This window comes from Anabrus simplex, chromosome 2 (assembly GCF_040414725.1).
Source record: "Anabrus simplex isolate iqAnaSimp1 chromosome 2, ASM4041472v1, whole genome shotgun sequence".
Taxonomy (NCBI): domain Eukaryota; kingdom Metazoa; phylum Arthropoda; class Insecta; order Orthoptera; family Tettigoniidae; genus Anabrus; species Anabrus simplex.
Window position 1 is genome coordinate 288,411,390 of NC_090266.1, and position 26,304 is coordinate 288,437,693.

General features: G+C 39.5%; 1 protein-coding gene across 3 annotated transcripts in view; it reads left to right on the forward strand.

Moving 5' to 3' along the window:
* Positions 1-14,574, forward strand: part of LOC136864060 (patched domain-containing protein 3) — a 752,635-nt gene extending 738,061 nt beyond the window's left edge. For 2 of the 3 annotated variants that reach the window (XM_067140594.2, XM_067140596.2), the window contains 2 exons: positions 9,604-9,805; positions 14,232-14,571. In XM_067140594.2, the coding sequence (XP_066996695.1) occupies positions 9,604-9,801 (198 nt within the window). In that variant the 3' untranslated portion in view covers positions 9,802-9,805; positions 14,232-14,571. Of the gene's footprint in view, positions 1-9,603; positions 9,806-14,231 lie in introns of all 3 variants that reach the window. The other variant, XM_067140595.2, reaches the window with a different exon arrangement.
* Positions 14,575-26,304: the final 11,730 nt, after the last annotated feature.

Here is a 26,304-nt window from a genome sequence, read left to right on the forward strand (position 1 = left end):
AAATATATATATATCTCCTTCTTAATTTCTTTTCCCATATCCATATAGTCCGATTACTTCTTCCTTTCATTGTCTTTCGTTTCCCAGCTGTACATTTAAGTCTCCATTATAATCACGTTCACATCAGTTATCTCCTGTTCTAGTTACTCCAGGAATTCCTCAATATTCTCCTCTCTGCTCCCTGTCTATGGTGCAAACACTTGTTTGAAGTCCTTCAATTCGGTTCTCATTCTCAGTCACATTTTCATTATCCTGTCGCTGATATAACTTAGAAAATAAATACCCCAAAGTGCCAATTCTTCAATTCTGTATATATTATGTTTGCGATCAGACCTGCTAAAAGTGAAAGAATTAACGGCAATAAAGCAAGAAGAATGAATATTAAGAAAGTAAATCCATGTCCCCATACCAAGCTCTTTTCATGCAATAATAATAATAATAGTAATAATAATAATAATAATAATAATAATAATAATAATAATAATAATAATAATAATAATAATAAATTGTCACACACCAGCTGAAATGAAGCAAGCAACATAGCAAATTTTACTTATGGAATAGTACACATCTAATTTATTCAGTGGGTAATGAGTTATTAAATCATAAAGTGGGTTCTACTAGTACATTACAATGTTCACGTGCCCTTATGCTCCCTTACAGGAAGGAATGTTGAGAACTAATACCTGAGAGCTACATCATTTATTATAATGCTCAGAATACATTCCTATTTCATGGCATGGTAAAGCAGTGATGAGCATTGATGATCATCATCTCCATTACAACAAAAAACAATCAAGCTTGTTGTTTTATGTGAGTATAGCCATAGGACCTCCAGTTTATGTGAAATCCAAACCACAGCAAAGTGAATTATAATTTTAGAAATCCCACATGCACTGTCCAGGATTCAAACTGTCTTGGTGAGAAACTAGCAATAATGTCACTCAGCCAGTGGCGTATCATGGAATCTCCACTGAGGCATGCAACTAGTAACCATGCAGTTAACACAACGTATTAAGTAAATTTCAATTCTACTCACCCTAATTACATGTAGGTGAACTCGAGCCAAACAGTTTTACTGTAAGTTTCTGGATTGAGCGTGCGTACACAATTCCTGTTTTCTGTTTTTAAATTTACGAGGGTCCGCCTCTGTGGTGTAGTGGTTAGTGTAATTAGCTGCCACCCCCGGAGGCCCGGGTTCGATTCCCGGCTCTGCCACGAAATTTGAAAAGTGGTACGAGGGCTGGAACGGAGACCACTCAGCCTCGGGAGGTCAACGGAGTAGAGGTGGGTTCGATTCCCACCTCAGCCATCCTCGAAGTAGTTTTCCGTGGTTTCCCACTTCTCCTCCAGGCAAATGCCGGGATGGTACCTAACTTCAGACCACGGCCGCTTCCTTCCCTCTTCCTTGTCTATCCCTTCCAATCTTCCCATCCCCCGCAAGGCCCCTGTTCAGCATAGCAGGTGAGGCGAGGTACTGGTCATCCTCCCCAGTTGTATCCCCCGACCCAGAGTCTGAAGCTCCAGTACACTGCCCTTGAGGAGGTAAAGGAGGGATCCCTCACTGAGTCCGAGGGAAAAGCCAACCCCTGAGGGTAAGCAGATTAAGAAGAAGAAGAGGAATAAATTTACGAGGGAAGGTTGAGGTCTCCCGGCTTTAACTATTTGAATCTTTTCATCAAACGAACGGCCAGTAAATGGCTTTTCAAACTGATTTACAATTATATCTGTTTTAGACTCATCCATCGTTCATTCATTCATTCATTCATTTATTTCAATTAATTCCAACGAGCCTGCAGGCTCATACATAGGAATTGTACAGGACATTACATACTGGCGGGCACTTACACATTAAAATATAGTTTGTGTATATAAGATAATTAGTAAATGGTTGAACATATAAACACATACAATATATAAAATATGTACATCATCAATATGAGGATTACAGAGAATTATTTCTGACTGTATTTACATTTACGTAACATGAAAGTTGCAAAGGTACAAGAATGGATTATGGAGTATTTTCATTTACATAAGAGTTGCTGAAGTACCTACAAGAATAGATTTCAGATTATTTACAATTACATAACACAAAAGTTGCAGACGTACAGGAATTGATTACAGAGTATTTACAGTATATATACATGACACAGAGTTGCAGAGGTACAAGAACAGATTACAGAGTATTTACATTTACATAACATAAAAGTTGTAGAGGTACAAGAATAGTTCCGGACAGTTTGCAAGATTGTTTGGGAGAACGCCTTAAATGACATCTGATATTTTGATTTAAACAGCACTGTACCTTTCCCAAAAATAATGCTTGACTCTTTGTTTGAATTTTACCAAAGTTGGTGCTATTTTTATCTCCACAGGGATGTTATTAAATAACAGGATCGCAGAGAACTTCAAGCTGTTTATACCATATTTATAAGAGCAAACATTGTATAAGGCAAAGTCATTTGCATGCCTAGTACTATATGGATGGTTGTCAGAATTCAGAGTAGTGTTGTGTTGTATAAATTTATGTTTTATTTTATACATGAGTACAGCTGTATTGAATTCTGCACTCATGCTTAGGGGTGGTATTTTAGCACTTAGGTATAGATATTTTATTGGTGTTAAGTAGGGAAGATTAAGTATATTTCTAACAGCTACCACATCTGCGCAAGATATAATAAAACACCGAAAATACAATGAATAACTCACTAGTTAGCCACAACTCAAGCACTGGAGGTAAGTCACCCCAGTAGCATTGGTCAGTTTCGTCACGTTGGGTTCTCGCTGGGGGGTAATCTGTGGGTCCCGTTCGCTGTAAAGATGCCGACTTTCTCCAAGTTGCTAACAGATGGCAGAGGGTAACACGGATATAGGGTGACAAATTCTGACCAAGTTTCAATTGCAGCGACATCGTTCGGAGGGTTTCAGAACTACGTCTGCCACCGAATGCAATTTTAAGATTGAATGCCTTTCTTCCTGAACTCGTCCATTCGCTGTCTCTTTCTTCCTAGAGTGGTGTAGACGGCGAGACTACACCAGCACCACACGTAGTCAAGCAACGGAACCAGTACAGTTGCGCGGACATTTTGAACTTCTGAGAGATGAAATCGTTAATATTCGACTTGAAACAACCTAAAATCGTACATCAGACAGTTCTTTGTGTTATCATAACGCATGCAATGAATGCCTTGCATTCAAGGAGAATACGCCCCTGCACTCAGCATTCTTGCTCCTCATCCCAATACAACAGTACTGTTAGATGCAGCTGAGTACCTGAACTCAGAAGAACATAGACATACTGTAAGGTTTTGAAGCAGATCTCTTCTGCCTAATCCTGAGGACTCCTTGTAACAATTCTTGATAAACTTTTAACAACAAGCTCTCTGAGACTGTGGTACCTACCCACCAGGTTCTGTAACTTGCTAAACAAGGTAAGTTCTTAATCGTTCATGGTACTTCAAGAAGGAAAGCGGGTATTCAGGGGTATTCTTTGTACAGTAGAGTACTAATTCTGAGTAGTACTGTCAGTGGAATGTCTGGCATGAAGTTCTTTGTTATTAAGATAGTAATCGGCATCTTTTATCAGTTGGTACTTCTAACTAACCACTTGTCAATAAAAGCAGAGGAGTACAGATTAAAAAGAATGGTAAGAGTGGTTACTGTGTATGAAGCACTAATCACCACACATGACGAAGAGGAAATTGTCTCACAGTTTTTCAAAAGATCTGTGAAGAATATCATGATACTTCATAATCTGACCAGTTGCTGTTCTGTCAATGTTCGCGGTTTACAACAGTTCATCATGCCATATCAATAATTACATATTTCTACTATGACCGTATAGTAGTGTGCTGAGGTTCAATTCCCAGTCGGATTATGAGACTTTTACTATGGATGGTCTATTTCTATGGTTCAGAGACTGGGTGTTTGTGCTGTCTCTGTACTTCTCTGCAACTCACACACAACAAGCTCTTCACGGACAAAAAATCGTAAATCTGCAACTATGGACCTAAGGAACTGTGCAATTAAAATGAAGAATGATTTATACTCTGAGTCAGAATTCCTTTTAACACATTTCATTCACTTTTAACACAAATGTTAATGATGTGTGAATTGGGGACATACTATCCCAGGCATAAGACAAACAGAAAAAATTGATGCATTTTATGCAATAAAGATATGGGAGAGAGTGGCTTACCTCCCAAAAGGCCAGTACAGTACCGGTAGATGTTAAGAGCATAGGTAAAATCGAAAATAAACCTGAACTTTACACTACTGCTAAGTTATTAAATACAGAACGGAAGACACCAGGGAAAACAATAAAACTAGGTAATATTATAATTTTATGGCTGGCTTTAATCGTAAATCTGACTTCTTATTTTTAAATGTATCTGGAGCCCTTTTTTCTACCTGAAAAGCTCAGTTCAATGAAAAATAATGCCTATTTAAAGGGGGACGATTTAATGCTAATATGAACCAAAAAAAGATAATAGATAATCTAATATTTATTTTCTTGTCCACAACTCTCATTGCCATGGATCAATCAATCAATCAATCAATCAATCAATCAATCAATACTGATCTGCATTTAGGGCAGTCACCCAGATGGCAGATTCCCTATCTGTTGTTTCCTAGCCTTTTCTTAGATGATTTAAAAGAAATTGGAAATTTATTGAACATCTCCCTGGGTAATTATTCATATCCCTAACTCCCCTTCCTATAAACTAATATTTGCCACAGTTTGTTTTCTTGAATTCCATATTGTGATCTTTCCTACTTTTAAAGACACCACTCAAACTTATTTGTCTACTAATGTCATTCCACACCATTTCTCCGCTGACAGCTCGGAACGTACCACTTATGATATAGATTTTAATTCCCATGGGGAACCTGAAATATTTGTCCCGAATGAGTAAATTTATAATACCAGTATAAATGATCCGTTATTTGACATTATAATGTCCATTTATATTGGTACTACATACCACCTAGTTGAGCAACTTGTCTTCTTTCTCCCAAGTCTTCCCAGCTCAAACTTTGCAACATTTTTAAACTCTACTCTTTTGTTGTTGGAAATCACCCAGAACAAATTGAGCTGCTTTTCTTTGGTTTTTTTCCAGTTCATGAAATCAAGTAATCCTGGTGAGGGTCCTATACACTGGAAGTATACTCTAGTCGGGGTCTTACCAGAGACTTATATGCCCTCTCCTTTACATCCTTATTACAACGACCCTCATAACGATGAGCAGAGATCTGTGCCCTTTATTTACAGTCCCATTTAGTTGATTACCACAAGGAAGAACTTTTCTTATATTAACACCTACATACTTATAATGATCCCCGAATGGAACTTTCACCCCATCAACGCAGTAATTAAAACAGAGAGGACTTTTTCTATTTGTGAAACTCACACCCTGACTTTTAACCCCTTTTGTCATCATACCATTGCCTGCTGTCCATCTCACAACATTATCGAGGTCATTTTTTAGTTGCTCTCAAACTTGTAACTTATTTATTACTCTACAGAATAACATCATCCACAAAAAGCCTTACTTTATTGATCCACTTCTTTACTCATATCATTTATATATATGTCCGGCTCCATGGCTAAATGGTTAGCATGCTGGCCTTTGGTCACAGGGGTCCCTGGATCGATTCACGTCAGGGTCGGGAATTTTTACCATCATTGGTTAATTTCTCCGGCACAGGGGCTGGGTGTATGTGTCGTCTTCATCATTATTTCTCCTCATCATGACGCGCAGGTTGCCTAAGGGCTTCAAATCGAAAGACCTGCACCTGGCGAGCCGAACATATCCTCGGACACTCCCGGCAATAAAAGCCATACACCATTTTTAATTTTTTATATATATAAGAAAACATAAAATTCCAATAATACTGCCTTGAGAAATTCCCCTCTTAATTATTACAGGGTCAGATAAGGCCTCGCCTACTCTAATTGTCTGAGATCTATTTTCTAGAAATATAGCAACCCATTCAGTCACTCTTTCATCTAATCCAATTGCACTCATTTTTGCCAGTAGTCTCCCATGATCCACCCTCTGAAATGCTTTAGACAGGACAATCACGATACGGTCCATTTGATCTCCTGAATCCAAGATATATGCTCTATCTTACTGGAATCCTACAAGTTGAGCTTCAGAGGAATAAACTTTCTTAAACACGAACTACCTTCTATGAAACCAGTTATTAGTTTTGCAAACATGTCTAATATAATCAGAAAGAATGTCTTCCCAAAGCTTACATGCAACGCATGTCAAACTTACTGGCCTGTAATTTTCAGCTTTATGTATATCACCCTTTCCTTTCTACACAGGGGCTACTTTAGCAACTCTACATTCATTTGGTATAGCTCCTCCATGCAAACAATAATCAAATAAGTACTTCAGATATGGTACTATATACAAACCCATTGCCTTTAGTATATCTCCAGAAATCTTACCAATTCCTGCCGATTTTCTAGTTTTTAACTTTTGTACCTTATTGTAAATGTCATTGTTATCATATGTAAAATGTAATACTTCTTTAACATTAGTAACCTCCTCTATCTGGACATTATCCTTGTAACCAACAATTATTACGCACTGCTGACTGAATACTTCTGCCTTTCGAAGATCCTCACATACACACTCCCCTTGTTCATTAATGATTCCTTCTTGGAACCTGTTTCTGCCTTAAGGTACTTATAAATACCCTTCCATTTTACACTAAAATTTGTATAACAGCCAAATATGGTTGCCTTCATGTTATCCTTAGCTGACTGCTTTGCTAGATTTTATTTCCTAGCAAGTTCCTTCAATTTCTCCTTACTTCCACAGTCATTTCTAACTATATTTCTTTCCAGTCTGCACCTCCTTCTTAGTCTCTTTATTTCTCTATTATAATGAGGTGGGTCTTTACCATTCCTTACCACCTTTAAAGGTAAAAACCTCTTTTCACTTTCCGCAACAATTTCTTTAAACCCATTCCAGAGTCTGTTTACATTTTTATTTACTGTTTTCCACTGATCGTAGTTACTCCCTCATTCCTGCTTTGTCAGCCACATGGTACTGCCTAATAGTCGTACTTTTAAGGCCTTCCTTTCTATCACATTTATTTTTAACTAGGACAAAAACAGCTTCATGATCACTAATACCATCTATTACTTTGGTTTCTCTATAGAGCTCATCTGGTTTTATCAGCACCATGTCCAGGATATGTTTTCTTCTAGTTAATTCCTTCACTTTCTGAATCCGCTGTCCTTCCCATATTAGCTTATTTGCCATTTGTTGGTCATGCTTCCTGTTGTTCACATTACCTTCTAAATTTACATTTGGTAAATTCAGATCTCCCGCTACAGTCACATTCCTTTTCGTGTCGTTTTCCACATACCTGATTATCTTATCAAATAATTTTGAATCAGTGTCAGCGCTACCCTTTCCCGATCTGTACACTCCAAAGACATCAAGTTGCCTATTATCTTCAGAAATGAGCCGTACACCTAGAATTTCATGTTTGTCATTTTTAACTTTTTCATAGCTTACAAATTCTTCTTTCACCAGAAGGAATACTCCCTCTCCCACCATTCCTATCCTATCTCTACGATACACACTCCAGTTCCGTGAGAAAATTTCTGCATCCGTTATATCATTTCTCAGCCATGATTCAACTCCTATTAAAATATCTGGTAAGTATATATCTATTAAATTACTTAATTCCATTCCCTTCTTTACAGTACTTCTACAGTTCAACACTAACATTTTAATGTCATCCCTACTGGATTTCCAGTTCCCTGTAACCTGATCACCGCTCCCTAGACCACCCCATTTCTCTGAATGTACCTCCCTATTACCCTTCCTAACAAATTTCCTAACTTATACATACCACTGTGGTTTAAGTGAAGGCCATCTGAGTGTAGATCATTATCTCCTACCCACCCATTAGGATCTAGAAATCTCACTCCCAGTTTCACATAAACCCACTCTATAGTCTCATTTAAATCCCCAATCACCATCCAGTCAGTATCCCTCCTACACAGTATTCCACTGATAACAATCTCTGCTTCCTTAATCTCCACCCGTGCTGCATATACCAGATCCCACACATCCCCAACTATGTTGGTACTTATACCAGCTTGCCCTAAGTTGTTGGTACCAACGTGAAACACTGCCATCTTCTCCTTCCCCTCTTCCTTCTCTTCTACTTTCTTCAACATCTGCCTCATCCTAATTCCTGGATAACACTCTACCCTGGTTCCCTTTCCTCCACACACTTTCCCCACATGTCTAACAATGGAATCCCCCATGACCAGAGCCTCATCCCTACCCACCTCATTTGATCCCCTCCCCTCCTGGTCAGCCCTATCCTTTCTGAATGTGCAGAAGCTACTTCCTCCTCCCTTTCCTCCCTCCCATGACCCTGTTCCACCTGTCTATTCCTATCCTCTACTCTACATTTCCTTTTCCTACCTTTTTCCTCCCTCCTACTTCCACACATCTTAGCGACAGTTCCCTGTTCCTCATCTTCCCCCTGTTGTTCTACCTGCAGTGACTTGTACCAATTTCTCACATAAACCTGTCCTGAATTCTGATCCTGAATAGAGCCCTTATCCTGCAATCTCCTTCCCCTTAAAATTTAGACCACCTGTCTTCTAAAATTCCCCCTTTCCTACCCATCCCTCTTTTATACCTACTGTCTCCTGTACATTGTTTGACGGAGGCCTATCTTCCTTCCTGTCTTCTGAGAGAATCCTAATTATCTCCCTCAAACTCTCCAACTCATCCCTCATACTTCTCAATGCCTCGCCACACCCATAGTTCCTACACTTTCACTCCTTAGCCATTCTTTACGGAAAAATGAAAAGAAAAGAAAAAGTAAAATAACTTATTGTGTGCAAAAATGAAAGAAAGAAGGCTTACCGACGACTCCTTTAATGTTTGGGCTTGGCTTTGACTTTCTGGGAGATTTGACCCTTGTTCTCCACTTATTGGTGGCAGACAAGCAAGCAAGCAAGTAAGTATGTAAGCAAATAGACGAAGAAATCTGTTGTTACTGCTGGTTGAGTGGTTATCAAGCTAACGCCTTGTGCCTATGTTTCAAGTTTCATCCTAGCCAAGACAAGAAAACCCATAGCTTACTATGTCACGCACATCATCATGTAAAAGAATCTTAGTGCACACATTAGATGTTCAAATGGCAGAATTATCTCTGGGCATCCTACCATCTCCACATAGGTTTCTTATTTTCACTGCCAGGAATGCGAACAATAATATGAACCGTCAGTGAGAGAGGGTGGAAATGTTGTAACAGATAAGCAAGTCGTCCACATGGGGGCAACTTAGGAGACATGTAATCAACAGCCAAACTCATAGAATATTATTATTTTACAAACCTGACCATTTTCACTCATTAGTAACTATGAACAATTAATTATCAGACTTGAGTGATACTTACCTGTATGTTTGACACTTCGACAACTGAGGTGTCATTTTATTGATCCAGCTACGTCCTTATGTTGTGGTATCCTCGTACTGAAGCAGCTTGTTAAGAATCATTGTGTTCCTCTATTAACTTGGGATACACAACTGTTCGATCTTGTTCCAGATATTTCTACTTGTCGTCTGTTTTGGCCTCTTCCATGGTGTGGTGTTCCTACCAGTTATTCTGAGTGTTATTGGACCTGCTCCTTATCAGAAATTATGTAATGCAGACGTACAATTACAGTCTAATAAACTGTATGACTTATGTGATATGGGGAAAGACGAAGAAAGAAAAATGTCTTCCCAAGAGGAGCCAAGTTGACCAGGTAAGATGAAGGGGGTAAATAACGTTTAGATTGGGATAGGAGACAGAAGGGTTGTATAGCAAAGCTTTTTCATTCTCATACTGTGCTATTGTATAGCTAAAATTCCTAGCAAGTTCATTGACAATAAGCTAAATATTCTTAATTCCTTAATTCTACCAGAGATCATGCCTTGTTCTTTCAGTTTATGATGATAACACAGCTGTTCTCTAGGTTCTCTTACATCTTTAGGAATCGTATTTCTCTCTACAAGTAGTAGTTAAGGCTTTCATGGCCAGGATTTATGAAGAATATATTTTCCGAGCTTGTAGGCTGTGGTTTAGAAGCATATGAATGTCTTGATGTTTCACCAAAGACTCCGTTCGGCATCTTCAAGGGTTCCAATTGAATTTGATCGCTACAAAGCTCTCAGTGGAACGGAGAGGTGTCAGAAATACACTTCAGCCTGTGGTCCACCGTGGCGGGCGGCAGTCTCTGATTGTCTGTTCTTTGGCCAATGATAGGGCAGGCTATGTTACGGTGCTTGCCTATTGGTCCACCATGTTGGGGGTGCTGTCGTTGATTGGTTGTTCTTTGTCGAATGACTGAAGCAGTGTGGAGCCCGACGTTGGTTGACCTGACTTGGCGGAGAAAGGCCATTGATCACCCACTGCTTTTTTTGGCCTGCCACAGCCATCATGTCCTCCAGGATGTAAGATTTTCAGAACTGGAGACCAGGCTTTCTTGACCCATTCAGATTCCCCCTAATGGTTAAAAATGTTGGTATGCTTCAGGATTTCAACGGCTTCCCTTTGTTGCCAGGCATGGTAAGGCATAGTACTTGACAGTACTTTGGTATTGCTGTACTGTATATCGTGGCCTGTTAGTAGAGAGTGTTCAGTGACTGATGACCTTTCTGCTTATCCCAGCCAGTTATGCAGGTTGTGCTTCTTCAGTTGGGTGGCGATGCTTTGTTTCATAGCTCCTATGTACACTTGGCCGCAGCTGCATTAGACACCTGCTGGGGAGAGAGGTTGGTGCTTGTCTTTAACAGACCGTAGCAATTCCTGGATTTTCTTCATTGGCCTATATGATTTATACTCCATAGGACTCCAGTAGCCTCCGTATTCTATCGGTTATTTTCCCAATGTATATCAGAAAGATTTTAGATGGCCGCTCATCTTCCATCTCCCTGGTTGTTGGAATATATACTTGCCTATTGGTCCACCATGTTGGGGGTGCTGTTGTTGATTGGTTGTTCTTTGTCGAATGACTGAAGCAGTGTGGAGCCCGACGTTGGTCGACCTGACTTGGCGGAGACAGGCCATTGATCACCCACTGCTTTTTTTGGCCTGCCACAGCCACCATGTCCTCCAGGACATGGCTGTACCACCCATTATCACATAGGGCCATATTGAGGTTGCTGAGCTCCTCGTTTAAGTGCTGAGGTTGACAAATTCTTCTTGCACTGTCAGCTAGCGTTTTTATCGCTCCGTATTTTTGTTGTGGATGGTGGTTGGACATCTTCTGCAGATAGCAGTCTGTATGAGTCAGCTTGTGGTACACTGTGTGTCCCAAGGATAAATTGGCTGTCTTCATTACAGAACATCGATGAAAGAGAGTTTCCCTTCATTTTCTGTTTCCATAGTGAACTGAATATTGGTGTTAGTGCTATTTCGGTGCTGTAGAAACTGTTGTAGTTGTTCCTCTCCATGGCTCCAAATTACAAAGATGTCATCTACATAGCGAAGCCACACTTTAGGTTTCGGTGGTGCAGTCTCAAGTGCTGTTTTCTTGACAAGTTGATGTTGTCGGGAAAAAACCGAGCAATATGGTACAGGGTATCCTTTACTGGTAATTTAGTGAAGAGTGAGACCATGTCATAGTTGACAAGCAGGTCTTCGGCTTCTAACTGGATGTTCTACTGATTTTCTATGAGTGGCCTGAATCTCTCATGTACGACTGTGTGCCACCGATGTAAGGTAGTAGCAAGGTGGCCAGATATTTTGCAATACTGTAGTTCACTGATCCATTATTACTCACGATGTGCCACAGAGGAATGTTATCCTTATGAATCTTGGGTAAGCCGTATAGCCTCGGTGGCAGAGCTTCACTTTTGGAGGTTACTCTCTTCACATTGTCTGGCAGCGATGAGGCCTTAATAAGGCCATTAGTGTTTTGAAGAATCCAGTTGTTTGGATCTCTTGGTAGTCTCTGGTAGGTCTCTGGGTCTAATACGCTCTGACATATTCATAGTGTAATCATTAGTAACCATGATAACAGTGGCGTTCCTTTTATCTGAAGAGAAAATGGGTACACTCTCATTATATTCAGAGTTTTTATGGCCTTCCTCTCTTGAACCATTGTTGCTCTTCAGTGCTGATGCCTTCTTCAGTATGCGTAAGGCTTCATGACGGATTTCTTCTGCTTGGTCTGATGGTGAAATGCAAATATCTGCTTCAATATTCGCAATGATCTCCTCCACGGAAATCGAAGTAGGGTTAACAGCCAAGTTCTCTTCTTTAGCTAGCAGAGAGATTTCAGCCTCTTGACAGGCATCGGTTGGTCAGGTTGACAATTGTTTGTGAGGAGTCCAGGGCAGGCTTAGGCACGGGTCGGTTCTCCTCATATTGCTCATACTTGTCCTGCTTTCTCTCAGTCCAGTGGTGAAAGTGTAGCGCTGAAAATATACTGTAGTTGTAAAAGTATCTGGTCAATGGTAGTGAGCTCCTTGCGTATGGAGCTTATACATTCCTACAGCAGTGGGGGTTCTATTTGGTCATAGATCCTATGTGACCGGGCAGAGTTGAATGATCTTTTCATTCTCAGGAACCTGGGAATTATCCTCGAGTCTCTGCGCTGGACCACATTGTTCAGATTTTTTCTGAATATCACCAATTTGTTCAACCATTGCCTCACCACGAGCTATTTCCTGTGGAGTGACAACTTCTATGAGCAAACTGACAGTGTCACCACGGGCAGTTCTCTGAGTCTGGTGATGGCTAATTTCTTCATGGAAAATTTTGAGCAAACAGCACTTGAGACCGTACCATTGAAACCTAGAGTGTGGCTCTGTTATGTAGATGACACCTTTGTAATCTGAAACCATGGAAAGGAACAACTACTGTACAGCAGTTTCTACAGCACCTGAATAGCATTAACACCAATATTCAATTTACTAATGTTTACAATGTTTTGGTAATGAAGACAGCCAATTTAACCTTGGGACACAAAGTGTACCACAACCGGACCCATACAGACTGCTATCTGCAGAAGAAATCCAACCATCACCCACAACGAAAATACGAAGTGATAAAAGCACTAACTGACAATGCAAGAAGAATTTTCCAACCTCAGCACTTAAACGAGGAACTCAGCAACCTCGATATAGCCCTACGTGCTAATGGGTACAGCCATAAAGATATACAGCAAGTATAAATATTTCAACAACCAGGGAGAAGGAAGACTAGCGGCTGGCAGCTAAGATCTTTCTGCTATACATAGGGAAAATAACCAATAGAATAGGGAGGCTAGTGGAGTCCTATAGAGTAAAAAGCTTGTAGGCCAACGAAGAAAATCCAGGAATTGCTAAAGTCTGCTAAAGACAAGTGCCAACCTCCCTCCACAGCAGGTGTTTACTCCAGCCGCAACCATGTGTACATAGGAGCTACGAAACACAGCATCGCCACCCAACTGGAGGAGCAAAACTGGCTGGGACAAGCAGAAAAGTCATCAGTCGCTGAACACGCTCTGCTAGCAGGCCACGACATACAGTATAGCAACACCGAAGTACGGTCAACTGGTGTGTCTTACCAGGCCCAGCTACAAAGTGAAGCCATCAATATTCTGAAGCACACCAACAACTTGAACCGTACGGAGGAATCTGAATGGGTCAACAAAGCCTAATTTCCAGTCCTGAAAACCTTATATCCTGGAGGACATGGTGGCCGTGGCAGGGCAGAAAAAGCAACGCGTGATCATTTGCGTGTCTCCGCCAAGGCAGGTCGACCAATGTCGGTCTCCACACTGCTTCAATAATTGGACAAAGAACAAGAAGTCAGTGACTGCACGCCCACCATGGCAGACCAACTGGCGAATGGCACACTGTAAACTGTACTATCAATCCCCAAAGAACAGCCAATCAGAGACCAACCGCCCTCCATTGCAGACCACAGGCTGCACTATATATTGAGGTGGAATTCTGACACCACTCCATTCCACTGAGAGCTTCATAGCGATCGAAGTCAATGGGAACCCTTGAAGATGTTGAACAGAGTCTTCGGTGAAGCGTCAAGACCATCTTATGCTCCTACACCACAGTCTAGAAACCCAGAAAATACAGATATTCTTCTCTCTATAAGTATTTTATTTCTGGAGGACCATGATAATATTTTCACCCAAAGTACATGTGTGTTACAATCTCTTAACAAATTTATTTTTCTCATTTCAGATCTTCAGACTAGTTAACTGTTGAACCTCCTCGTCTTCTTCCGATATGAAGAAATGAACATTTTGTGCTGTGTGAAGTATTGACTTTTAATAAAATTCTCTGTGTTTGAAAGAAGATTATTTTATTTTCAGAAGAAAAGAACACTGCTGTGCTGTTGTTACGTTTGTCTACTGATCAACAATATGTCAGTGCTTTAAATGATGAAGGTTATTTTGTGTTGCTTGAGTTGTGAAAAACAGAAGATACTCTCTCTTTCTACAATTCTTATAAAGAAAATTTCCAACTGTGAACACTTCTTCTCTTATTTATGACCTTAACTTCTTTCTCCTGTCAACCTCAGTCTCTCGTAGCGTGCTCATTCCTTTCATTGTTGGTTTTGCCAGCTGCTTTTGGATTAAAATAAATCAATAAAAATTTGAAATTAGAGATTCCTTATTTAACATGTTATCTGCCTTTCTGGCCAACCCACAATGGACAAAATAACCGCTGTTCACAGGCAACCTACGAACACAACAAAAACGCTGAATTATATTAAAATATAGCCTAAATACAAAAATCACCGATTGAGTTAGCCATGTAGTTAAGGTCGTGTAGCTGTGAGCTTGCATTCAGTAGATGATGAGTTTGAATCCCGCTGTCGGCAACCCTGAATATGGTTTTCCATGATTTCCCATTCTCACATCAGGCAAAAGCTGGGGCTGTTCCTTAATTAAGGCCATGGCTGCTACCTTCCCAATCCTAGCCATTTCTCATTCTTGCATTGCCAAAAACCTTCAATGTGTTAGTGCAACTTTAAACCAATAGCAAAATATATAAAAACCAGCACATTACCCCTTAAGCGGGGAGCTCGGTTCACACTAGCTCACTCCCAGGTGGGAAGCGATTTCCCTTACTGAAGGAAATATTTAATTACTTGATTAAAAACAATCTTAGACTAAAATGAACTATTGAAGGGCCAAAAGAGAAATATTTACTCGAAAATAATGTATTTCGTTGTTGAAAAATTCGATTATTTTAATTTTTCAATACTTTGTGCAAAAACGTACTAAGTGCTTTCACACTGTGAAATCGAGATTGCTTCTTCCTAACAGCAAAACTCTGGTTTTCTTATACAGTAACTTTCACCTGAATATTTTAGGCAGTTTACTATCAATCTCTGCCTGTAAATAAATGTTTCTGCATATGTAAATTGTAGATTTACAAAGTTTACATGTACTTAAAAGGTGTACAATGGAATAAATTATAATACTCACGAATTTTTCTGTTATGTTGGTTAGCGCTTTCGAGGGATCAAGTTTATATAGCCTCCCTACAATTCATGTGACATAAACGGACTATATTGCACTACAATACAGGTAATATTTACAGTATTTACAGTCTTCACAGTGTTATGTCTTTTACAGCTGTTCATTATGATACAAATGGAAGCAGGTCATGTTATATAACCTGTCTCGTCTTCGCATAATTTATATAATTCCATTCCGAAACGCGATCGTTTTCTTGTTATGTAAATTTCCACCCTAGCCACCTTTTCCATAGAAAGAGGTTGTCATCAATTGACATTCCGAAACGCGATCGTTTTCTTGTTATGTAAATTTTCCACCCTAGCCACCTTTTCCATAGAAAGAGGTTGTCATCAATTGACATTTTGCCACCAGGGATATAAGCATCCAAAAATGTTGCTAACAGGTGGTCAAATACTGGATTTACTTTGGGAGGAAGTTGTGCATAATTCACCACATTGTCAGAGATACGTAAAAAGCTGTGGAGGAAAATCTAATAATAACAATAATAATAATAATAATAATAATAATAATAATAATAATAATAATGTTATTGGCTTCACGTCCCACCAACTACTTTTACGGTTTTCGGAGAAACTGAGGTGCCGGAATTTAGTCCCGCAAGAGTTCTTTTGCATGCCAGGAAATCTACTGACAAGAGGCCGACGTATTTGAGCACCTTCAAATACCACCGATCTGAGCCAGAATCGAACCTGCCAAGTTGGGGTCAGGAGGCTGGCCAGGCCACTCAATCTGGCGAGAAAAAAGTCTCTTCGGTGTCATCAGTCCGTAGAAAGTAGGCGTAGTGAACAAGCGATTGAGAGAAATAGTGTCCTAATTTAGGTTTCTCTACAATCCTCTGCGGCAACAGTATGGCCATTGTTGTTGTTTGAGTCATCAGTCCATAGACTGGTTTGATGCAGCTCTCCATGCCACCCTATCCTGTGCTAACCTTTTCATTTCTACGTAACTATTGCATCCTACATCTGCTCTAATCTGCTTGTCATATTCATACCTTGGTCTACCCCTACCGTTCTTACCCCCTACACTTCCTTCAAAAACCAACTGAACAAGTCCTGGGTGTCTTAAGATGTGTCCTATCATTCTATCTCTTCTTCTCGTCAAATTTAGCCAAATTGATCTCCTCTCACCAATTCGATTCAGTATCTCTTCATTCGTGATTCGATCTATCCATCTCACCTTCAGCATTCTTCTGTAACACCACATTTCAAAAGCTTCTATTCTCTTTCTTTCTGAGCCAGTTATCGTCCATGTTTCACTTCCATATAATGCCACGCTCCACACGAAAGTCTTCAAAAACATCTTTCTAATTCCGATATCAATGTTTGAAGTGAGCAAATTTCTTTTCTTAAGAAAGCACTTCCTTGCTTGTGCTAGTCTGCATTTTATGTCCTCCTTACTTCTGCCATCGTTAGTTATTTTACTACCCAAGTAACAATATTCATCTACTTCCTTTAACACTTCATTTCCTAATCTAATATTTCCGGCATCACCTGCCTTCGTTCGACTGCACTCCATTACTTTTGTTTTGGGCTTATTTATTTTCATCTGGTACTCCTTACCCAAGACTTCATCCATACCATTCAGCAACTTCTCAAGATCTTCTGCAGTCTCAGATAAAATAACAATATCATCGGCAAATCTCAAGGTTTTGTTTTCTTCTCCTTGGACTGTGATTCCCTTTCCAAATTTCTCTTTGATTTCCTTTACTGCCTGTTCCATGTAAACATTGAAAAGGAGAGGGGACAAACTGCAGCCTTGTCTCACTCCTTTCTGCATTGCTGCTTCTTTTTCAAAGCCCTCGATTCTTATCACTGCAGACTGATTTTTATACAGATTGTAGATAATTCTTCGTTCTCGGTATCTGATCCCTATCATCTTCAGAATCATAAATAGCTTGGTCCAATCAACATTATCGAATGCCTTTTCTAGATCTACGAATGCCATGTACGTGGGCTTGACCTTCTTGATTCGATCCTCTAAGATCAGACGTAAAGTCAGGATAGCTTCACGTGTTCCTACATTTCTTCTGAAACCAAATTGATCTTCTCCCAACTCAGCTTCAACTTGTTTTTCCATTCTTCTGTAAATAATACGTGTTAAAATTTTGCAGGCATGAGATACTAAACTAATGGTGCGGTAGTTTCCACACCTGTCAGCACCGGCTTTCTTGGGAATAGGTATAACAACATTCTTCCGAAAATCGGATGGAACTTCTCCTGTCTCATACATCTTGCACACTAAATGAAATAACCTTGCCATGCCGGTTTCTCCTAAGGCAGTCAGTAATTCAGAAGGAATGTCATCAATTCCAGGTGCCTTGTTCCTATTGAGGTCACTCACAGCTCTGTCAAACTCTGACCTCAAAATTGGGTCTCCCATTTCATCAGCATCAAAAGCCTCTTCATGTTCCAGAACCAAATTATCTATATCTTTACCTTGATACAACTGTTGGATATGCTCCTACCATCTTTCTGCCTTGTCTTCTTTCCCTAGAAGTGGTTTTCCATCTGAGCTCTTAATATTCATACACCTAGATTTCCTTTCTCCAAAGGTTTCCTTGATTTTCCTGTATGCAGCATCTACCTTTCCCAGGACCATACAGCCTTCGACATCCTTGCATTTCTCCTTCAGCCATTCCTCCTTAGCTACCTTGCACTTTCTATCCACTTCATTCTTTAATCGCCTGTATTCTTTTCTGCCCTCTTCATTTCTAGCATTCTTGTATTTTCGTCGTTCATCAATCAGGTCTAGTATCTCCTGAGTTATCCACTGATTCGTAGTTGATCTTTTCTTCCTTCCTAACATTTCTTCAGCAGCCCTACTGACTTCATTTTTCATGACTCTCCACTCTTCCTCTATAGTGTTTCCTTCAGCCTTTTCATTTAGTCCTTGTGCAACATGTTCCTTGAAACAATCCCTCACACTCTTTTCTTTCAACTTGTCTAGATCCCATCTTTTTGCATTCTTTCCTTTCTTCAATTTCTTCAACTTCAGATGGCATTTCATGACCAACAAGTTGTGATCAGAGTCCACATCTGCTCCTGGGAAAGTTTTGCAATCCAACACCTGGTTTCTGAATCTCTACCTAATCATAATGAAGTCTATTTGATACCTTCCAGTGTCTCCAGGTCTCGTCCACATATACAGCCGTCGTTTGTGGTGTTTGAACCAAGTATTGGCAAGGACTAAATTATGATCAGTGCAGAATTCAACCAGACGACTTCCTCTTTCGTTCCTTTGTCCCAATCCAAATTCTCCTACTGTACTACCTTCTCCTCCTTGGCCTACCACTGCATTCCAGTCTCCCATCACAATTAGATTCTCGTCACCTTTTACATATTGTATTAAATCTTCTATCTCCTCATATATTCTTTCGATTTCTTCATCATCCGCTGAACTAGTAGGCATATAGACCTGCACTATTGTGGTGGGCATTGGTTTGGTGTCTATCTTGACGACAATAATTCTTTCACTATGCTGGTCGTAGTAGCTTACCCGCTGCCCTATTTTCTTATTCATTATTAAACCAACTCCTGCATTTCCTCTGTTTGATTTTGTGTTGATAATTCGATAGTCGCCTGAGCAAAAATCTTGTTCTTCCTGCCAACGTACTTCACTTATGCCTATCCATCTCCCTTTTCAGATTCTCTAACCTACCACAACGATTCAAACTTCTAACATTCCACGCTCCGGCCCGTAGAATGTCAGTATCCATCTTCCTGATGATCGCCCCCTCTCGTGTAGTCCCCACCCGGAGATCCGAATGGGGGACTAGTTTACCTCCGGAATATTTTACCCGGGAGGAAGCCATCATCAGTACATCATTCATACAGAGAGAGCTGCATGTCCTCGGGAATTAGTTACAGCTGTAGTTTCCCGTTGCTTTCAGCCGTGTAGCAGTATCAACACAGCTAAGCCATGTTGAGTATTATTACAAGGCCGTATCAGTCAATCATCCAGACTGCCGCCCTTGCAACTACCGAAAGACTGCTACCGCCCTTTCGATGAACCATTCGTTAGTCTGGTCTCTCAACAGATACCCATCCGATATGGTTGCACCTGCGGCTCGGCTATCTGCATCATTGGGACACGCAAGCCTCCCCACCGCGGCAAGGTCACATGGTTCACAGAGGAGGAGTATGGCCATAAGAAGCTTTATTTCGTCCTTATTTGTCCGGATACGGTCTTGATCTCGATTCCTTCCTTTTGTCTTACTAAACTGGGATTTATGTGTGATTTCCTGCTCGGCATCTTTTGTCTCTTCAGCTATGTTCTGGCATATCTCGTCATAAGAAAGGAATTACAATATTTCGCTCAGTTTTGTTTTCCCTAAAAACACTCTTTTTACATCACGATGGAAATTTGGATCAAAGCTAGAATTTCTTTGTCCATTTTCAGTATAAGTTGACGAAGAACTTGCAATGGTTGGATTGTAATCAGTATTATCGTCACAACTGTCACTGTCATGATCGCTACTTGAACTGGAATCGAACACGTGTTATCTCTTTTGCGACTCCTGAACATTCGCATCAGCTACGCCCAAATCCTGTACATTCGAGCTTGCAGTACTCTTTCCAGATAAATTCCTGTCACTTTCGAATTCCCCTTCGGCAGAACTTACTTCATAATATCACAATTCTCCCCACTAAATTCCAACGGGGGAATGATTATAAATGTTCTTATCTAATATGCATTTGAACCCCGTAGAGAAGAATTAGAATGTTTTTAAACCCTATCTTATTTAACATCTAGGATGTAAAAGCGATCAATCTGTGAAATGTAGATGTTGTACATCAAACAGTAATGGGAGAAAGGATGTTTTTGAATGTTTAAAAAATATTTCTTAACATCTAGGACATAGAAGACGACCCTTCAAGTACAATTTTAAGATAGTACCTGAAACAGTTCCAGAAGAATGGATATTGTGTTTTTGAGCATTAGTCACCATATAAACCCCTTAGGTCCGGCTCCATGGCTAAATGTTTAGCGTGCTGGCCTTTGGCCACAGAGGTCCCAGGTTCGATTCACAACAGAGTCGGGAATTTTAACCATAATTTGTTAATTCCGCTGGCACTGGGGCTGGATGTATGTGTCGTCTTCATCATCATTTCATCCTCATCACGACGTGCGGGTCGCCTACGGGCGTCAAATCAAAAGACCTGCATCTGGCGAGCCGAACTTGTCCTTGGGCACTCCCGGCACTAAAAGCCATATGCCATTTCATTTCAACCCCTTAGGAGAGAAATATTTTGAAGTATATGATATTTTACATCTAGGACATAAACGAAGAACCTTCTCATTAAATTACAAATTTGTATATAAAACTGTTTTGGAGGGATTAATAATCTTGTTTGCGGAGATAACCCCCATTTTACACCTTACGGGTTGAATGTTTAAAAATATTTTCTAATTCACATCTAGGATTTAAAATATTTACTGCTATTTGGAATTTTGTCTTCGCACATTAAACGGTTTTGGAGGAAGGAATGAATATATCTGTTTTTGGATCTTAAATCCCATTTAATTCTCTGAGGGGTTAAATTTGTTTCAAACTTTCTGTTATTTAACACCTAGGATATGATTTGAAATTTTAACTTCATAATTCAAATATTCATAGAAGTGAATATTTTTGTCATCAATCCTCATCCCCCAGTCAAAACCCCTTAGAGGCGTATTGTTTGAAAATCACTTCTTATTTAAAATCTAAGATATATAATTTAGTATGTATAGAAGGCAGCACCAATCTCTGATAAAAATTGAGACGAAAACTCCTTTATTATTTAGGCCTATTATACTGTATGTATTAAGCTTGTGGAAAGTGATTAGTAATTTGAGAGGTTTAAATCTTTAAATATTAGACATTCAACGACCACAAGAATTCGTAGGTACCATTAATGGTATACAGTATTAAAAATTTCCCTCCAGTTGTGTATCAAGTTCAAGATTATTTCAGCTAAACACTTGAGTTTTACAAATAACTTTTGGGGGGAATAAAGTAAAAGGAGTCGGAAATTCCGTCGAGTAGGTACCTTGGCTGTTGTGGAGACCTAGTTTTACAACTTCAACAACTTCTACATAATTCCTATCCTTATACAGGAAATATTTTGAATTATATCATATTTGACACCTACAACACCCAAAGTTTTTGTAAATTTTCATATGACAAACGATTTGGGGGGATGAATAATTTTGTCATCAGTCGTCACCCCCACACAAAACCTCTTAGAGGTTTATTGTTTTAAGACTTTTTTTCTTATTTAAAATCGAAAAAAACATCATGTGAAATTTTAACCTCGTATGTCAAACGGTTTCAGAGAAATGAATATTTTTTCATCAGCCCCCAAACCCCAGTCAAAACCCCTTTGGGGTGTATTGTTTTAAGACAACTTTTGATTTAAAAATCTATTACATATAGGAAGAACTATCATGTGAAATTTAAACCTCGTAAGTCAAACAGTTTCAGAGGAATAAATATTTCTCTTTCCAGGCCTTTCCGTCCCGGTCAAAACACCTTAGGGACATATTATTTTAAGAAAACTTTTTATTTAAAATCAAAGACATATAAGACAACCTTTATGTGAAGTTTCAAGCTTGTATCTCAAACGGTTTGAGAGAATCGAATATTTATGTCGTCACCCTTAAGTATGAATTAATTTAAGAATGCTTCTTATTTAAAATCTATTACATATGGGAACAAACATCATGTGAAATTTCAAACTCATATGTCAGTCGATTTCAGAGATATGAATATTTGGGTTTTTAGGCCTCACCCTCATGGTCAAAACTCCTTAGAGTGTATTATTTTAAGACAACTTTTTATTTCTAATCTAATGCATATAGGAGCAACCATCGTGTGACATTTCAAACTCGTATGCCAAATGGTTTGAAAGAAATAAATATTTATGTTGTCAGGTGCCCCCACTCTGTCAAAACCTCCGTAGGGGTGCATTATTTTTAAGACCACATTTTATTGAAAATCTAAGGCCTACAGGAGGAACCATGATGTTAAATTTCAAACTTGTATGTCAAAAAGCTACGGAGAAAGGAATAAATTAGTTTTGGGTATTAACCACCCATTTTACCCTCAAGGGCTGATTTTTTCTAAACTTGTCGTACTTAACATCTAGAACATAAGGAAGCAATCATGAAGGGCAATTTCAACTTTGTATGGTCAACGATTTTGGTGGAATGAATATTTTGGCTTTTAGGGTTTTACCACTGTTTCATCCCCTTAGGAGTGGAATAATTTGAAATGCTTCCTTAATGGGTGTCCACTGCCTCATATATTTATATTATATATCAATTTTCACGTCTGTAACGTCTTCAGTTTTTGAGATATATGGATCTTCATAAAAGGAATTCAAATCCTCCAGTTCTAATCAACCTCCCCAAGTGGATTTTCAGAGAACAAAAAAATGCATGTTTCCTTATTTTTAAAAGAGATTCCGAATACCAATTTTCACGTCTGTGACATCATCAGTTTTTGAGATATTAGTATCCTGATAAAAATAATTCAACTCCTTTTTCAATCCTTTTCAGCCCCCCCACCACCCCAAGTGGATTTTCCAAAAACAAAAAAATAATTGTTTATTTTTAATGGAGATTGCAAGTACCAATTTTCACATGTGTAACATCTTCAGTTTTCGAGATTTAAGTATCAAAAAAATAATTCAATCTATTTCACATCTCCCCACTCCCTTACAGCCCCTTAAGTGGATTTTCTGAAAAAAATTCGTGTTTCTTTATTTTTAAAGGAGATACCAAATACCAATTTTCAAGCCTGCAATACTTTCAGTTTTTTATTTATAAGTATCCTCATAGAAAGAACTGAACCCATGTTTTCACCTCTTTTCTACCCCCTTAAAAGGATTTTCATAAAACAAAAATAATGTGTTCCTTTCTTTTTAAAGGAGATTCCAAATACCGTTTTTTACATCTCTAAAGTGTCAAGTTTTTGAGATATAGATGTCCACATTTAAATAATTCACCCCATTTTCATCCCCTTTGCAATGGAATATCAAAAAACTCTCTAAGTGAGCACCAACACTGTAATATAAATGTATCTCCAAAATGTCATTTCTTTCTGTCCAGTGGTTTTGGCTTGGCGATGATGAATCAGTCAGTCAGTCAGTCAGTCAGTCAGTCAGGACATGTTATTTTATATATATATACACTAGCAAGATACCCGTCCTTCGCTACGATTTTAAACTGGAAGTTATTATTCAAAGTTCTACATTCTGGAGAATCCACTGTCAGCTGAGAATGTAAAATAAACCCTTAATTCCTATATTTTGAAGTATGCGATATTTTACATTTAGGACATTAAAAGAAGACCCTTCTCGTAAAATTACAACTTTCGCAGGGGCGGCCTTTCAGGAGAAGTAGGTGAAGTGCCACTTCACCACTTATTTTCACCATAATGAATTACTTAAATTTATTTTTCTTATGACATTTGTTGGTTTTACGGAAAGAAAATGTCTTATTGTGCGGCGTTTGGAGCACCTCATCACCTGATGAGAACCAGGGGAACTCACGAAAGCGCCGGCTGTCGGCCACAGTACAGCGCGTGAGACTGAGTGAACACGAGCCAAAGACAGACCTTGAAGACGAGAGACTCCGCAGCTGCCTCTACCTCCCAAGTAGCGCTGTGAAGAGGAGGCGGACCTCCTGTTGATTGAATCGGATAATACGATTACAGCGCTCCTCCGGAGACCTCCGGTAGTCCTCCGATTGAATTCACTGGCGGAAAATTCAAATGCTTTGATGTGGGCAATGTTGCAACGGTGATCTTAGGAGGAATTACAATTTAGATTTCAGTACTAATTCCACAGATGCATGTGTTCCCCTACGTTTGTTATTCAAATGATGTAGTCGTTTCAAGATCGCCGCATTATTTGTTACGTTATGAATAACAGATTTTTGATCTGCTGACGTTCAGTTTGCAATAGGTGCAGGTGGATAGAATACTGTAGACTGAATATTGGCATATATTATACTGTTGCAAATGCGTTAACAATATTATTAATACTGGTAGTAAAATAGTTTAAGTGGTAATTATATTCCATTGCATGTAAACATGTATTATATACGATGTTCTTACATTAATTAATAATTATACTCGTAGCTCATTTATTACGGAACAGTACATCCGGCTCCATGGCTAAATGGTTAGCGGGCTGGCCTTCGGTCACAGGGGTCCCGGGTTCGATTCCCGGCAGGTTCGGGAATTTTGACCTTAATTGGCTAATTTCGCTGGCGCTGGAACTGGGTGTATGTGTCGTCTTCATCATCATTTCATCCATATCACAACGCGCAGATCGCCTAAAGACGTCAAATCAAAGGACCTGCATCTAGTGAGCCGAACTTGTCCTCGAGACGCTCTCGGCACTAAAAGTCATACGCCATTTCAATTTTTACTGAAGAGTACGAATTGATTGAAACTGGTTATATGCTGTACCGGGCTGAGTAGTTCAGACGGTAGAGCGCTGGCCTCTGAGCTCAAGCTTGCGGTTTCAATTCCGACTTTGCTCGGCGGTACCTGAAGGTGGTCAGGTGTACCGGCAGTAGCGGCGATTGGGAATTAGAAGTAGGGGGGGAAATGTAAAGACAACAAAGTACCCCAGTTTGTGGGATATAGCGGGCGGGGGGGGGTATATACGTTATACATTAAAACTGAAAAAAAAAGCTACTAAATGGAATTTCGACAGAGAGGTAAAGATTCTCAGCCTACCAACTTACCTGTGTTGATAATATTTATTTGAGATTTTGATTCAATACTATACAAGAAAACTTTCACGAGAGGAAAAATATTACACATGTATTACAATTAAATAGACGTACGGCGTGATTATATAATTAAAATCATTTAGTATTTGACTACAAACTAAAAAAAAAAAAAACTAACTGACACTAAATAGACTGCCAGACTAACGAATGCACGCGTACCCTTCCTCACAGCACATACAAAGTCTCCACTACAGTACTCGCTGTGGCGCTATACAAATCGGTTAACCGCGTGAACGACTTTGTTGCGTATTTCGGCTAATAATTTCGTTATTAATTAAAGCAAATAATTAGCTGATAAGACAACAGGCCTTGTACAAATTGCTTGTTTTAATAATTCCTATAATACCTTGTTTCATCCAGCTAAAATGGAATACAAATGCAAAGTTTTCTCCACAAAGTAGGGGGGCGACTGTCCCCTCTCGCCCCCCCTAATCGCCGCTACTGTACCGGCACATGAAAGAACTCCTGTGGGACAAAATGTCGGCACCTTAACGTCACAGAAAACCACAGAAGTGGTTATGGGAGTACAATAATAATAATAATAATAATAATAATAATAATAATAATAATAATAATAATAATAATAATAATAATCCTTCCATCAATTTACCCTCCAGGGTTGGGTGTTCCCTCGGACGCAGAGAGGGATCCCACCTATACCGCCTCAAGGACAGTGTCCTGGAGCGTGAGACTTTGGGTTTTGTTTTATGTCGCACCGACACAGATAAGTCTTATGGCGACGATGGGATAGGGAAGGTTTGGGAGTGGGAACGAAGCGGCCGTGGCCTTCAGTTAGGTACCATCCCGGCATTTTCCTGGAGGAGAAGTGGGAAACCACGGAAAACCATCTTCAAGGCTGCCGACAGTGGGATTCGATCCCACTATCTTCCGGATAAAAGTGGGTTCGAACCCCACTGTCGGCAGCTCTGAAGATGGTTTTACGTCGTTTTCCATTTTCACGCCTAGAAATTACTCTCCTT